Source organism: Callithrix jacchus, chromosome 5, assembly GCF_049354715.1.
Source record: "Callithrix jacchus isolate 240 chromosome 5, calJac240_pri, whole genome shotgun sequence".
Lineage (NCBI taxonomy): Eukaryota > Metazoa > Chordata > Mammalia > Primates > Cebidae > Callithrix > Callithrix jacchus.
In genome coordinates, this window is record NC_133506.1 from 160491521 (window position 1) to 160508419 (window position 16899).

Here is a 16899-nt window from a genome sequence, read left to right on the forward strand (position 1 = left end):
TTTTTGAAATGAAAAGTAATACAGAATTCTTATAAAAATATGTGACCATTATACAAAATGGAAAATATGCACATCCATAATGAAGGCATAAAATACGTCAGTAATTCTTTTCACCCAGAGATAAACTAGTTTTTAGGCTTTTAATGTGTTTTGAAAATTGAACTAATACACAAAATGTGAGTGAAAAGAACTGTAGACTGAAATCATTTATAGAAATGTACCTTTGCCATTCTTTCCTGGGGTCATGCAAAATATATTTTAAATGTCTCTTCTAGACTGCGACAAAGCTTGAGTATCCTTGCACTTAAAATTGGTTAATTTATGTCTCACATTCCTCTCAGAATTTTTATTGAGACTGAATTAACAAATTCAGTTATTTGGTTTTGTCAGCCTACCTCAAAGGAGAAATATCAAAGTAGAAGAGTTGGCATGAAACAGGAGTTCCTGATAGAAGCAGACATGGGCACAAGGAAAGTGACAATAGAGGTGGGACGCTGGGAGACCAAAAAACAGGCCTGCAACTATTACTGACAGATTTGACACGCACTGGTTATACATCACAGTGACCTCAAGTCAGCAAGGAATGCTGAAATCACTTTTGCCTGAAAGGCAGAAGACAGGCAATACTTCATATGACTGCTTTCTTAAATAGTTGAAATAAAAACTTTAGTGTTTAAAAACTAAGATTTGGTAATTTGGAGTCTTTTAAATGAAGAGTGTTAATACCCCCAGCAGAACTGGGTAAATAAGACCTTATGTATGTGTGTGTTTTCCATCCGATAACTGAGATGGCTCCTAAAATTACAGGTGGGTAGCATAGACAGTGTGGGTAGCATAGACAAAGGGATGATTCATGTCCCGGTGGGATGGAGTGGGACAGTGCAAGATTTTATCACGATACTCAGAATGGCATGCAGTTGAAAACTTACGAATTGTTTAATTTCTGCAGTTTTCCCTTTAATATTTTTAGACCATGGTCAACTGTAGGTAACTGAAACCATGGAAAGTGAAACCTTGAGTGAGGGGGGACTACTGTAATTTTAAAACCATGTTTGGAAACATACTAATATATTTGCTAATTGCTGCTGTTGTCATAATAGTACCGTAGCCCTAGTTGTAAAAGAGGAAATGTTTTATCGTTTGCTGTTTTTTAGGATCTGTTTTATTGTTTGCTCTCTATAGTTTTGAATGCTTCCATTTCAGGAAGGAACATCTGCCATGGAAAATCTGAATGAAATGCAGTGCATGTGGTTTCAGACAGAATGCATTTCAGCTTATCAGCGTCTGGGGAAATACGGGGATGCCTTGAAAAAATGTCATGAAGTAGAAAGGGTAAGTTGGTAGAATTTCGACTTCAGTTTTCTCTGTAAGGTGATAAAAAGCAGGTAGATTTCTACATGGGGTCATCTGCCTCTTCTAACTACTCTGGGAGCTTCATTGTGAAACAAATTCTTGATCTTTAACCTTTACATTCGAAAGTTGTAAACGATCCTCAAACGGTTATGCTTTTGACATGTCTGTATATTTTTGTCTGAAGGAAAAAGATTGTTAGTAAAGGATTGTTGCTATTAACATAAATTCAGAATTTCTGTTCCCTAATTAGGCCATTATTTGATATTCATCACCATCCTAAGAGGACACACAGCTGAAGGCAACCTCTTTCCCATTTAAAACATCAGGATCTGGTCCGCAGTCAGCCTCTCTCCAGTTTGTCTTCCCAGGATATTTGCTCTCACATTCATTATTCTGTATAACAATCTGTGGCCAGTTTGCAGGCTTATTTTATTGCTTGCTTTGAGGATTATGTGTGTGATGTGCCTTAGTGAGGGGACTTTTCTTTTCCTTTGTGTGAATTTTTGTTTTCCTGTTCTTTGTCATCTCTGAAGCACTCTCCTTCCACATGGACCACAGGAGGAAAAGAGCCGCAAATGCACCCCTGAGGCAGTCCTCAGCAGCCCTCAGTTGTGGGGGCAGTCGGCACCACTGTTCCCATCTGACGCAGTATAGAACCACAGGCATCGTAGTCAGGTGAGCCTGATGTCTGCACGGTGGCCTTTTTCCCAGGTGAAACTTCCGAGGTTACCCACAAGGAAGGCTAAATTTTACGGGGTGGCTTTTGATGGGGACTGGAACTAGGGTTATACCCAAGCATTTTTAAAAATAACTGAATTTTTGCTATGTTTTTGTTTTTTGTTTGTTTGTTTTTCATGCCCTTTTAAGCCTGGGCTTGATGGCTGTATCTCTGGGAAAAATCCTCCTCATCTTCTCCTTGAAAAATATAAAGCCCTTGGGATGACAGGTGAAATATCCAAGCGTTCTAGTTTAAATCAGGTTCTTGTTTCCTTGATAAAACCGCAGAGCACTAGCTTGTTTTGACACTCCTTAAAGGACCATTATTTTGCAAGCATTCTGCTTGTTATTAAGGAAAGATACATTTTTATTAACTAGGACATTCTGAGTGAGAGGTAAATTGTTTCCCTTATGAAGAGGCTGCTGGGCACTTATGAATTAGTAATTTCAGTAAGACCATAACTAGAAATTTACCAAATTTTCTGTTTAAATGAAATTTGCATATCCTAAGGATCTTGAACTTGAATTCCATTTCTAACATTGATGACTATATTGCTTTATTCTTTTAAATATTTTTTGAGAATTTTTAGAATATGATAAGCAGATCTTCTGTTACTAAGTTTCATTTAGATTATGCTTTCTAATTTTAAATTTTTAGTGATTTTGGCTGATTTGCATGGAAAAAATTCCATAATGTCAGATAAACTATTGGCATAGCTCAAGAAATTAATTGGTAAAAAGCATTTTTGAAGAAAGAAACTACAGAAAAATCATTGGTTGTCATAGATTAAAAATCATCATCCTCTGGTCATGTTACGTTATTATCACTGGAAGCTGCAGGGCTTACTGTTAACATTTGAGATTAGAAAGAAGTAGAAACAAACAAGAAAAGAGCCTACTCTGTGCCACTTGTAAGCTAGTCTTTGATAATGAATAGATCCACACTAAAAGCAAAGAATACAACTCTAAGAGTTAATATGTATATTCTACATGTGTGGTTATATGTAGAAATGTGTTTCATATAAATAGGGTGACTAAATAGGTTGATGGAATGATTAATGCTTCTTAATTCTAATATAATTAAAATTCTTAGTGATATCGTTGGAAGGATTTAGGAATATTATAAACTTTAGATTTATTATAATAGGTATCTGCATGAGTTACCTTATACCTGATTTTTAAATATTTTAATAAGGACAGGAACACCTTTCAGAAATACAGAAATACTGCATTTACCTTCTAAATAGAGAGTTAGTGAATTGAGAAATAAGTTCAAATAAGGGTTAGGTCTTTTCTGCCTTGAAGAAGTCATTCAAGAGTTCTTTTGTTGAAGGCAGTTTCAGCCAGGGTACATACTCCATAAGCTCTTAGTAATTGAATTTGAAACATTATAATTCTAGAATAAGCAAGTGTAGTATCTTTTCTGTTTTCATCTTGTCCCTCCTCATAAGATTTTAGGGTTGTATTTTAAGGTTTTGTAGTCCAACCCAATCTGATGTTTGAAACTTCAGTTTTATTAAAACAAAATAACCTTCTTCAAACTATCAGATGTAAACTGGTGTTCAGAATAACATTTTAACCTATTTTATCTTTCAAGAATTGAGTTTTCTTTCTTTGCATTTTATCTTTTACTATTAGACTTCTGGTGATTGGATTATTATTTTAGAGTGCTGACTTATATTTGAAGCAGGGCAACAATGTATATATTTCTTTTTTTTTTTTTCTTGAGACGGAGTTTCGCTCTTGTTACCCAGGCTGGAGTGCAATGGCGCCATCTCGGCTTACCGCAACCTCCGCCTCCTGGGTTCAGGCAATTCTCCTGCCTCAGCCTCCTGATAGGTGGGATTACAGGCACGCGCCACCATGCCCAGCTAAGTTTTTGTATTTTTAGTAGAGACAGGGTTTCACCGTGTTGACCAGGTTGGTCTTGATCTCTTGACCTCGTGATCCACCCGCCTTGGCCTCCCAAAGTGCTGGGATTACAGGCGTGAGCCACCGTGCCCGGCCAATGTATGTATTTCTAACTCTTTGATAAGACCTAGGATTTCTGATAGCTCTAACCCATAGGAAGATCGTAATTTTATTCTTCTGTTGTATCTTTATCTTTATCAAATTGACACGTGCTTTATAATGACAGATTCCCTATTAAGTAAATTGAGTTGCTTATTTTTGACCTAGTTATTCTTTTTTAAGTCCAGAGGTTTTTGTTTCTTTTTCTTTGTATTAGCTCTTATTAGTCACATCCAGGAACTCTAAGAGGTAATGGGAAGGAGAGGGCCTAATGAGGAGTTTTTTTAAAAAATAAAAACATAACACTCTAAAGCAGTGAACAGCTTTTCCTAATTCTTGCTTAGTGGGAAAGAGTTTAGGGCATGAGCTATATGTTAAGGTTTGAATACATAGTTTGCTGCAGTGAGCTAAGTGATTTTTATCACACCCTTCATACTTGGCCAAAAGGTACAGGGAAACTAACTCTATCTGTTAGTGACATGTAGCATATTTTTATGGTTTACAAATTTAGAGACTAAAACATCAACCCAAAGGGGAGCTTGGTGGTGATGGAGTAGTTCTGTGTTTCTTAATGGTAGTGGTTATATGAATCTACAAATGATAAATCATATAGAACTATATAGACATTGTACCAATGTCAGTTTCTTGGTTTTGATACTGTATTGTAGTTATGTAGGCTGTAACCTTTGGGGGAAACTGGGGGAAGGGCATATGTAGGACCTTTGCTACTTCCTCTGTATCTATAACCCAAAACAAAAAGTTAAAAAAATTCAACCCAACATTATTTGGTTGTTTCTATGTAGTATTCTGCAATACACTGCTTCTTTCAAAAGCAATTATTATAGTCGGCTGTAGTGGCAGTATCCCACTTCTTTTTAATTTAGCCGTATTCTGTCTACCACCATTAGTTTATTATGGAGTGATTAACAAGCCAGGTTTGCTTGAGGCTTAGTGGGTTCCCAAGACACAGTGCTTTCAGTGGAAAAACTGAGAGAGCCTCTGGAAAACTAGAATAAGTTGGTCACCCAATATGGAAGACGTTAACTGGAGAGAGGCAGCCTATGGGCTGTTACTGATAAAGAGGTGGCTTAAATATTTGTGGTTACATACGGCCCCCTCCAAGACTTGACTGAAAATCTCTGTTATTAATGCTGCTAGGAATATCTCTTGAAGTTTGTCATCTGCGTTTTTTCAGATGTTTCTCAACCTGAAAAAATGTCCTGTAATCTCTTAGATGTTTTCATCTGATTATGTGTTCCAGGACTTTTAGTGCTGCCATTTTTCCTTAGTTAACTGTATTGAATTTTTTAAAATATTCTTGTGGTGCTAGTTGTAATTTGATTTACATTAAGAGAAACCACTACAGCTTTATGAAATATGTAATCATTTGATTTAAAAAAAACAAGTTCATGTTATTATTTATAATTTGATGTTATTGATGGGAAGGATGCAGTGTTCAAATATAACATCAGTAAAGCATGGCTTTTTAGTCATAAACTAATGTGAAATGTTCACTTTTTCTGTTTCTTGCCCTCCATGCTATGTACTTTTATTCTTCTTACAATTTTTCTCTTAAAGTCTCAGGTAGTTAATGTAATTCTGTGTATAGTGTGTTTCTAATTACCAAGATAATTATCAGATGATTATGGACAATTACTAATGTGTCCTCTGCACAGTGACTTAACTATCTCCAGGACAGAGGGAACACGAACTAGTAGGAAAGCTTGGTCTATATTGGTGTATTGAATCACTCATTTTTCTGTATGATTTTGGAGAAACTGAAGTATGGAAAAAGAAGTCAGAGATGGAAATGCATACAGGGGAAACAGTACAAGTATAAAATTTTGTTTGGGGGGCACAGAGGGTTAGTGTTCACCTCTTATGGAAGAAATTAGTTCTTAACCTCTTTTGGCCCTGGATCCTTTGAAAATTGGATGAAAGCTTTGAGCTATCTCCTTAGGAAGAAGTTTTTATATTTGTTTATATATAGACTCCAGATTCAGAACTTCTGCTAAAATAGAATGTAGGTAGGTTAATGGGAGCTTATGGAGTAAGAGAAAACCATGAAGCTCTGCATTTATATAACAGTTTACTGTTGAAAATGAACTTTAAAATATGCTATTTGATTCTTTAACAACCTTAAGAAATTGGCTGTATAGATTTCTTTATTCTTAACTTAGATTAAATAAGAGTCTAGGAAATTAAAAGGCTGATTCAGGGTCACATGCCTAATAAGAAGCTTGTCTCTTGAGTGAGCAAATACTGTGCTTATTGAACGTCTGCTATGTATTAGGCCGTGTGGCAGGCAGTGGGAATAGAGATGGTAAGGATTGCCCTTGAAAAGCGTAGAGTTGAGTAGAGCAGTCGGATTTGTAAATATTTAGTGTGAACCTTTGCATATTTAGTCTTCATTCAGAGCTCTGTTAAACTGTGCCATGCTGGTTTTTAGGGAATATGGAGGAAAAAGTATTTCATAAAAACTAAAATATTAACATATACTAATTTTCAGGTTTAAAAATAACCTGATCTTTTGACTTACATAGAAGTTGAGTATCATCACAAAACATGATTTGTAGGAAGAGAAAGTTCAAGTCGAGTGCAAAAAATATTCATATCCTTTACGGTGATAAACACTGGAGAGGGCAGCTAAGTGAAAATTGTGACTGTTTAAGTTGTTTTTGGGGCTTTTTACATTTTTTTTTTTTTTAAAGGTAGACATTACTGACATAAATGTAAAGGTTAATTTTGTGATTTTGTTTTTAAGCATTTTTTTGAGATAACCGATGACCAATTCGACTTCCATACATACTGCATGAGAAAGATGACTCTTCGTGCCTATGTTGACCTTTTGAGATTAGAAGACATACTCAGAAGACATGCCTTTTATTTCAAGGCTGCTAGATCAGCAATTGAAATATACTTGAAATTATATGATAATCCCTTAACCAATGAAAGCAAACAACAAGAAATGAACTCAGGTAACTGAACAGGAACTTAATTTTAAAAGGACACTAAATTTCATGATGCTATTGGCATAGATAATACATAGAAAATGTTAATATATTGTCTGTTGGAGTTGAAGAAAAACATTAGATAACTGATATGCCAAAAAGCAAAGAAGTTGTGGAGAGAGTTTAAAAAAAAAGTGGGATGGTATTCTGTAGCTGATGCTTCTAGATTACTTAAATGGAATCACTTAGAATTTTTCTTATTTTTATCTTCAGAAAGACCAATTTAGGTACTGGGTGTGGTAGCTCATGCTTGTAATCACAGTACTCTGGGAGGCTAAGTCAGGCTAATCATTTGAGGCCAGAAGTTCAAGACCAGTCTGGGCAGCATAGCATGAACCCAATCTACACAAACTTTAAAAAGACGAGTTTAGGAAGCATAAAATGTCTGTGGGCTAGCTTTTTTCTTTCCTTTTTTTAAAAAAATTGTAACTGAGAATACCTTTGAGCCTCTTAGGGAAAAATGTATAACCTTAAAATTTCTAGTACCTACTTCATTAAAAATAAGAATATCTATACAACTTTTTATTCACTAGAATGTTAATATCTAGGAACATTTGAGAAATAGCATGAAGATACATTTCTATTAAAAAGAAATAGTTGATTAGTTAGCATGAAATGTGCCTTGGTAACTATCTCAAATATTCCTAGGTAACTGTTCATTCTTAATATTCATATAGTGTTTAGAGATCACAGGTGTTTATTTGTATTATCTCATTCTTGAAATATTCCCAAGAGGAGGCTACTTTTGGGACTTGATACTGAGAAGGACAGAGTGTAGGAGTCATTGTATAGGAGGCAGAACTGAGCTACGATTGGTCAGTTTTAGTTAATGCAACATTTACTGGCTGTTCCTTTTGTGCCAGATTTTGTGCTAGTCACTGGGGATACATTTTCTAAAATCTTTCATGTAGTTGTCTCTGTGTTCCTACTTGCCCAGCCAAAAAACAGAAAAAAAAAGCATACAGTTAGTTGGCCCTCTATTTTTGTGGGTTCCACATGGGTGGATTCTGTCAACCACAAATCAGGAGTGTATGTTTTTATGTTGCATCTGTAGTGAACATGTACAACCTTTTTTCTTGTCATTATTAGTATTTCCTGAACAATACAGTGTAACAACTACTTACGTACCATTTACACTGTTTTGGGCATATAATTTATGAAAAAGTGAAGTCGTTACATGCAACTTAAAGCAAAAGGAAGGTGCAAGATTTAAAGGTGATCTAATGTAAAGTAGACAGGAGGATGTGCATAGGTTTTTTGCACATACTGTGCCATTTTATATCACAGGCCTGAGTATCAGTGGACTTTGGCATCTGTGGGGGGCGAGAGGGTACTGAACCAACCCCCCACCGATACCAAGGGGCTACCATACTAACAGGATGTATTACGGAAGAATATGAGGAAATGCCAACACTGACTCAGAGTTTTTGTTCATTTGGATATTTATAGAAAACCTGTCAGCCAAAGAACTGAAGAAAATGCTTAGCAAGCAGAGGAGAGCTCAGAAAAAGGCTAAACTAGAAGAAGAAAGAAAGCATGCGGAAAGAGAACGTCAACAGAAAAATCAAAAGAAAAAAAGAGATGAAGAAGAAGAAGAAGCCAGCGGTCTTAAGGAAGAACTTATACCTGAAAAATTAGAAAGGGTGAGATGGCTCTTACTCTTTTTGTTATTTGGTAAAATTTATGCTATTAGGTTCCATTCTGACAGTTAACATGCTTTATTTAAATCTGTAAGAAGCCAATTGAAATATTTCAAGGTTGTTATGACAGCCATCAATTATCTTTGAGTGACAATATACAAATTTTGGCTAATTCAAGTTATACATAGCGTTGTAATCGTGGTAGGCAGAGTAATGGCCCTGCAAAGGTGTCTGTGTTCTGATTACGCCAACCTGTGAATATGTAACCTTTCATGGCAAGGGAGAATTAAGGTGGCAGATGGAATTTGTGGTTGTAATGAACTGATCTCAAGATAGATTAGCCTTGATTGTCCATGTGGTCCTAATATCATCAAAAGGGACCTGAAAAGTTGAGGATGACAGCAGCAGAGGTCTGAATGATGCAATGTTAGGACGACTCAATCTGTTGTTGCTGGCTTTGAAGATGGAAGGAGGGTACCACAAGCTAAGGAATGTGGGCAGTCTGTAGACGCTGAAAAAACCATTGAATGGATTTCCCCTTAGAGTCTCCAAAGGAGAATGCAGTCCTGCTGACACCTTGATTGTAAACCCAGTGAGAGACCTGTGTTGGGCTTTTAATCTATAAGAGCTATAACATACTAAGTGTGTTGTTTTAAGTCACTAAATATTTGGTAATTTGTTACAGCAGAATACAATTGTCCATTACGTGTGGAATCACTTTACCTTATGTTTTAGATATGTTTTAGCTACAAAGAGATAGCACCTCATCTCCAGGATTTTATCAAGTGTTAATACTTATTTTGGGATCAGATTTAAGGAAATATTTAGCTTTCTGGTTTATTCACTGTAAGTCTAATACAGTTGACCCTTGAACAATATAGGTTTTAAGTTCAAGGGTAGAATAAAGAATGGTTTGATGATTTTAGAAAGATGTTTGGCTTAAAAAATGTCCAGGTAACAGAAGAATCCATTTCTCACCAACAGCCAGCAGAGAAGTTCCAGATGTCATTGAGAAAATCATTGAGGAGAAGGGGTATCTGCCTCAACAGGTTTTTAATGTAGACAACAAGTGCCCTATCGCAGGAAATAAAATGAAAGCCACAAAGGACATCTATTAGTAAGGAAAATAAGTGAGCACCAGGATTTAAGGCAGAAAGGGGTGGGCTGTCTCTACGGTTTTATGCAAATGCCATTGGGATTATGATCTTGGCTGCCTTTATCTATAAAGCTGCTAACCCCGACCCTTGAAGGGAAAGATAACAGCTGCCAGTCTTTTGGTTTTATGACAAAGTTCTGGACAATGAGACCTTTTTCTGGATTGGTTCCGTCAGTGCTTTGTCTCTGAAGTGAGGAAGCACCTTGCCAGTAAGGGAATGCCTTTTAAAGTTCTTTTGATATTGGACAGAGTCCCTAGCCACCCAGAACCTCATGAGTTCATCACCAGAAGTGCAAAAGTGGCCTGCCTGACCCCAAACATTTCTCTAATTCAGCCTCCGAATCAGGGGGTCATAAGGACCTTTAAGGCTCATTATGCGTGGTACTTTATGGAAAGGATTTTCAATGCTATTTTCATAATGTTCAACAGAACATTATGAAAGTCTGGAAGGATTACATCATTGAGGATGCCATCATTGTTACAGAAAAAGCCTTGGAAGCCATGAAGACTGAAGCAATAAATCCCTGCTGGCGTCCAGATGTTGTGTACAACTTCACAGGATTGATGACAGAGCCAATCAAGGAAATCGTAAAAGAGACTGTGGATATGGCAAACAAACAAAATGGAGACGGTGATAAAGGGCTTCCAGATGAGGGAACCTGGAGAAATTCAAGAGCTAATAGACACCACACTATATCCAGCAACCTGATGGAGATGGGTGCTTCCAAACCATTGCTAGATGATCAGGAAGAAAATGTAGAAGCAGCAGTGCCAAAAAACAGACAGACACTAGACAGTCTGGCAGAAGGGTTTCGATTATTCAAGACTATTTGTGGCTTTTAATGACATGGACCCTTCTGTGATACAGGCATTGAAACCAAAGCAAACAGTGGAAAGATTGATACTGGACAGAAACATTTTTAAAACAAATAAGGAAAAAAGAAATCATGATGTACTTATGTTATATCGGACCGAGCACAGAAAGTCAACGCCAAGACAAAAGTATGCCAAATTGCAGGGTTTATTGCCGGCGACCACGGAGGACTCACGTCTCTCCAACCCGTGGCAGAGAAAGAAGGGTGACAAGACCTTTTTATACCCACAAAACCACCTTGGGAGTGGGGAGCGAGGATGGGGATGAAAGTCTTCAGACATTTCAAGGACTGTCAATCACCTCCCGGGCAGATAGGAGGGTGAGGGGGTTCCGGACATTCCAAGGGCCAGGGGACTTTTGTCATTCCGATTTCCCCTTAAGTGGTTTACAGAAGTCAAGATAAACATTAGTTTATACATTATTTGGGCAGGTGTGGGGTCTACAGATTTTTTAGTTGCTTGGCGCCAGGATGGAATTATCTGGGGGTGCTCACTCTGGTCATTACCGGTAAACAAAGGCCAGCAATTCTGGCAGTTACAGATAAGAGAAGGTTTGCAGCTTTACCTCTCTGCATTCTGCAAAGTAAACTAGCAGTTTACAGAAGCCAAGGTTAGCAGTCATTGTGAGGAGAATGGAAACAGTTTTGTCATTTTATAAAAGGGCATTGTACAGGTTCTAACTCTAGGCCAGCTGTATTACACTTACATAAACTTAGATGGAATGTGCCTGCCTCTTCTGCCTCTCTTTCTATGTCTTTCACCCCTGCCATCCTTGAGATAGCAAAACCACCCCCTCCTTTTCAGCCTACCCAACGTGAAGACAAGGATGATGATCCACTTCCACCTAATGAGCAGCAAATGTATTTTCTCTTCCTTAGGATTTTCTTAATAATATTTTATTTTCTATAGCTTACTTTATTGTAAGAATACAGTATATAACATACACAATATGTGTTAATCAGCTGTTCATGTTATTGGTAAGGCTCCAGTCAACAGTAGGCTGTTAGTAGTGAAGTTGGGAGAGTCAAGTTTCATATAGATTTTCAACTGTATGGGGGGGGTCAGCTTCCCTAATACCCATGTTGTTCATGGGTCAACTGTGTTATAAGCATTTTAAATTTTATTACCATCTCCCCACTATCTGATGCCATTTTTATGTCTCCTTACTGTAGATGTTTATAGTATATAAGGGACTGTCAGTACATGAGGTACCATCTGTTGAAGTCTGTGGAACAGCTTTTTGTATTTTTTTATTTAAATAAAACAATCTTGACTTTGTAACCAGGAAAAAAGCTATTTCTGTTTTGAAAAATACTGATTGTGTGTACTTTGAATTTATTTACAGATGATTTTTAAATGTTTTCTTGTTATTTGGTTTTATAAAGAAAGCTGTCTGAATTACCTTGGACATGTGTTAATATAAAATTTTACAGGAAATTTGACTTGTGCTGCTGTTTTTTAAATAATTTTCCTTTCTGTTTCAAAATAGGTAGAAAATCCATTAGAGGAAGCCGTTAAGTTCCTTATACCTCTTAAGAACCTTGTTGCTGATAACATTGACACTCATCTGTTAGCATTTGAAATATATTTTAGAAAAGGTAATAAATAGTTTGAGTTCAGTTTTTAATCTTTGTATTTGTGGCCACATTCAGTGTCGTCTTTGTCAGTTAGATCTGGTTTTGTTTCTTACATTTCCATTTCAGCCGTCCACAAAGGCTCCTTTCCTTGACTGCTCGAAACTTTGGTGGGTGGCAAGTTATAATAGTACCATCAAATCCAGTGTCAGAATAGTTTGGACAATTATGCAGATTGTCTACCTGCAGTAATTTCTAATAATTTTTCGAGCTTTTCTTTAGAAAGTCAAAGCTGACTTCGATAGCCGCAGTCAGCTTTAAATTTCGCTTACAAGTGTTATAAAAAGGTAGCGTTTTGTTATGGAACTTCAGTGAGGCTAAAATAAGTGAAGAAAATAACGTGTAAGTATTAAGACTCTGACTTTTATATTTTTTCTGACACAGGGAAGTTTCTGTTAATGCTGCAGTCTGTCAAACGAGCTTTTGCCATCAATAGCAATGACCCATGGTTACATGAATGTTTAATTCGGTTTTCTAAATCTGGTAAGTGTAAAAAGGGCCCATATTTTACATTTTGAATTATTTCTAAGGGGAGGAAGTTGTTAAGTCACTGTCGATATGATAAATAGTTAATAACCCTCTCTTTGTGAAGTAGAAAGCCCTGCTTTGTGTTTTCATGATATAAATAACTCTGGTTGTGGCCGGGCTATAATGGGATGCCGCTAAGAGAAGCAAATACAGGTTGTCTTACATTGAGCTCGTGGGCACCAAAGAGGTTTGTAGAAATGTAAAGCAAGAAAAATAATAATTTACGTAGTAGTTAAATGAGCACGTCTATAAAATAAACTTGTTAGCCAAGAGATGGTAGAAATTAATGCATTTTTAGGCTAGGATATATTTATATTCCAAAGGAACAATAATAATTTTACTATGTAAAATAGATCAAACCTTTAACAGTAAAGGGTTTTCAATAGATTTTTTTCCCCAAAAAACAGATCAAAAATTTCAAACGTTTTTGTTTTTATAGTGTCTAATCACAGTAATCTTCCAGACACTGTGAGCAAAGTTCTATCTCAAGAAATGCAGAAAATATTTGTCAACAAGGATTTGGAAAGTTTTAATGAGGATTTTCTGAAACGTAACGCCACCTCCCTTCAGCATCTACTTTCAGGTTTGTATGTAGCCCCCACGGTTAAAATGCTTATGGAAAAAGTGAACAAAGAAAAAGTTTTGACGCTCCCAAAACTTAGAGAAAATGAATAGTACTTAACTGTGTGTAAGTATGGTGAGGGAAATGGGAACAAATTCGATGTATGCTCAATAGTAGGGGAAATAGTGATGGGTTCATAGGATGTAATACCAGGTTTAAAGTTATCTTTATTCAGAGTTTGTTTATTCGAAGGGTTTAAAGTGATGTTTATTCAAGAGGTTTATTATAAATCCTTCTATAATACATGTGTGGAATCGAACATACAATGTAATCTCAACTGTGCATGGGAAAAAGGCTGAAAGGAAGTGTCTACAAAAGCTTTAATGCTGATTTGGGGTGTGTTGGGGTGTGTGGTTATGAATGATTTATTTTTTTCTTCTTCTTCTTTTTTTTCTTGAGATGGAGCCTCACTGTGTTGCCCAGGCTGGAATATAGTTTTTCTTCTAATTTATAGAAGAAATATAAATTTTACTTTATTTTTTAAAATTTTACTTTCTTGTTGAATATGCAAACATTTTCCTGTTTTCCCTGTCCCCACGCTCCTCCTCTGTGACAGTATTTTATTCCTTAGATGTTTTATTTTAGAATATCATCTTTTTTCATAGTTTTAGCTGAAATACTAATTGATGCCACAGGGCAGTCCATATTGACATTTTGAATTTTATAATTTCTAAGGGGAGGAGGTTGTTAAATCACTTTTCATCTGATAAGTGTTTAATAACCATCTCTTTTTGAAGGAAAAAGCTGTGATTTGTAGTGTACTTTCATGATATAAATACTCTGATCATGGCCTAAGCTATCAATGGATGCTACTGAATAGGAGGTAGGGAAGAAATGTCTCACTTGGCTCTTGTGAGCTGGTAGGAGCCAGCTCCAGTACTACCGATTAAACACTTACAACTATATTTTAAGTCACTGGCCAGTTTATATCACATAAAATGTAAAGTACAGGTGTTGATTTGTTTTGAAATGCCTTGGTATTTCAGGTGCTAAAATGATGTATTTTCTGGACAAGTCAAGGCAGGAGAAAGCAATTGCTCTAGCCACTAGACTGGATGAAACTGTAAATGATAAAAATGTAAAGGTAAGACTTTTTTTCATTGGCTGATTTATACATACACAGTGATCTAACAAAACATTTATTTTTACAGTGTAATTCTTAAGTAGGCCTTCAGAGTTATACCTGGATATTAATCTCAGTTCTATCAGTTACGAGATGGTAAATTTAGGCAAGTTATGTCTCCGGTTCTTTTTCCTCATTTTTAAGATGAGAGTGAAAATACTGCTGCTCTCACAGCATCCTTGTGAGAGTTAACGGAAATAGTGAAACATGAAGTGCTTAGTGCCTGGCATGTTGTTACTCAGAAAATGTGAGCTGTTGTTCTAGTAAAGGCTCGTTTTCAGTGATCACAGTCTTAAAGGGTTCTCTTCAGGTATTAGTATTGTACTCCCCCTTTTTAAAAGGATTTTCGGGGTTGATTTTTTAATGTACCTCTTTTGAGGTGACTGCTTACTGTGTAGATTGCAAGGCATTATTTTAAACTGAGACAGCTCTCTGAGTTTGATTAACACACTGCATCTTTTGATTAAAGTGGTTATTAACTATGAGCTTATTACTTTTATATAATTTGTATTTTCCCTTTCTTTCACTAGACACTGATAAAGGTTTCTGAAGCACTGCTTGATGGCAGCTTTGGGAACTGTAGTTCCCAATATGAAGAATATAAGATGGCGTGTCATAACCTGCTTCCTTTTACATCTGCCTTCTTACCTGCTGCGAATGAAATCGACGGTCCTACTGTGGCACTGAACCATACAGCTAACTATGATGTCTTGGCCAATGAAATTTGAAATCTCCTAGAAAGTAGATTCCTATAGACTCAAAGCTGAAATAAGATCAGGGTTTTTTCCTAGGGTGCATTTTAATATATGTATGAAATGAAATATTTGGTTAGGATTTTTCAATGGCATATTCTGTAAGCTTGTTTTATTCTTTACCTTACCTGCCAATTTACATAACCATCTGTTAAAATTACCTGTTTATTCTTATACAGTTTTGTGGTAGCTGCTGTCGCTTCTGTATAATTATGATGATTTCTTACTAAGTTTCATACAGCCCTACTATATTGTTTTCTTTAGATTCTGATTTCAGGATCTGTGCTTTGATTCCTTATCTTACTGGTTTGTTTTGTTGTTTATTTGCTTGCTTTTTAATTAAAGCACATCCGTTTTAAAGTGTTAACTATATGTTAAAAACAATATGGAGGCCGAGTGCAGTGACTCACGCCTGTCATCCCAGCACTTTGGGAGGCCCAGGTGGGTGGATAACCTGAGGTCAGGAGTTTGATACCAGCCTGGACAACATGGTGAAACCCCTTCTCTACTAAAAATACAAAAATTAGCCAGACGTGTTGGCATGCACCTATAATCCCAGCTATTTGGGAGGCTGAGGTGGGAGAATCGCTTGAACCTGGGGGGTGGAGGTTGCAGTGAATCGAGATCACACACTGCACTCCAGCTTGGGGGACAGAGCAAGACTCTGTCTCGGGGGAAAAAAAGAAAAAAAAAAAAAAAGACGGTAGCTTCTTCCTCTTGGCAGATATTGAAGTTTATTTTAAAATTTAATTCACCCTTTTTCCATTGTAATTTTTCATGGTTTGCTGTTTCCTATGTAATATTCATGAAAATGGTATTTTCTGATTGAATAAGGGTACTCTAGTTTTATGTAGATGATTTCAGAATGTGAAGGCTGGTTTGCCTGTCAGTCATGGAAATTTGCTGGTAAAATTGTTGCATATCTCTCCCTCCCAGTCTTAAAAGCCCACAGGCAAGAATTATCCTTTCTTAACTAAGTTACTTTGAGTGTTAACAGGTAGCTTATACTAGGGTAGAAATCAAATGAAGCTGAATCATTGTTACTCTTGTAGCCATGCATTAACCATTGACTGCATTTGTATATCTCTCAACAAAATGAGATTTGAAACTCACTAGTTTATTAAAACATAGTATTGTTAAACTATTTTTGGGGGGCAGATAGATAGCTTTTTGTTCTATCTTGTACAGAAAACAGTAATGGAATCACTCATGTTCAGAACCTTGTAAATATGTCTGTAATATTAATGCTTCCCTTTATTAAGACGAATATAAATTCAAAAAGGGAGATTTTATTTAGACACAGTTTTTCTTCACCCTAATCTATTTAGATTCATACTCATTGAGACAGGAAAAACTCACTGTAAAATAATGCCAACCTAGATAGTGCTATAATAAATTATTTTGTACACAGTTGCTTGCTTATGTTTGTGTTTTGTTACTGTTTCACACTACCAGTATTGCCTGCAAAATGTTCTTTGAG

At 36.4% G+C, this 16899-nt stretch overlaps 1 protein-coding gene across 6 annotated transcripts in view; it reads left to right on the forward strand.

The window, feature by feature from the left end:
* NAA16 (N-alpha-acetyltransferase 16, NatA auxiliary subunit) overlaps positions 1-16830 on the forward strand; it is a 60572-nt gene extending 43742 nt beyond the window's left edge. For 4 of the 6 annotated variants that reach the window (XR_013536231.1, XM_002749003.6, XM_035302557.3 and 1 more), the window contains 8 exons: positions 1204-1332; positions 6845-7058; positions 8541-8734; positions 12250-12358; positions 12779-12877; positions 13362-13505; positions 14531-14628; positions 15198-16830. Coding sequence is in view for 3 of the 6 variants with exons in the window: in XM_002749003.6 (XP_002749049.1) it covers positions 1204-1332; positions 6845-7058; positions 8541-8734; positions 12250-12358; positions 12779-12877; positions 13362-13505; positions 14531-14628; positions 15198-15395 (1185 nt within the window). In the remaining 3 variants the exon portion in view is untranslated. Of the gene's footprint in view, positions 1-1203; positions 1333-1886; positions 2029-6844; positions 7059-8540; positions 8735-12249; positions 12359-12778; positions 12878-13361; positions 13506-14530; positions 14629-15197 lie in introns of those variants that run through there. The other 2 variants (XR_013536229.1, XR_013536230.1) reach the window with 2 other exon arrangements.
* The last annotated feature ends 69 nt before the right edge of the window (positions 16831-16899 follow it).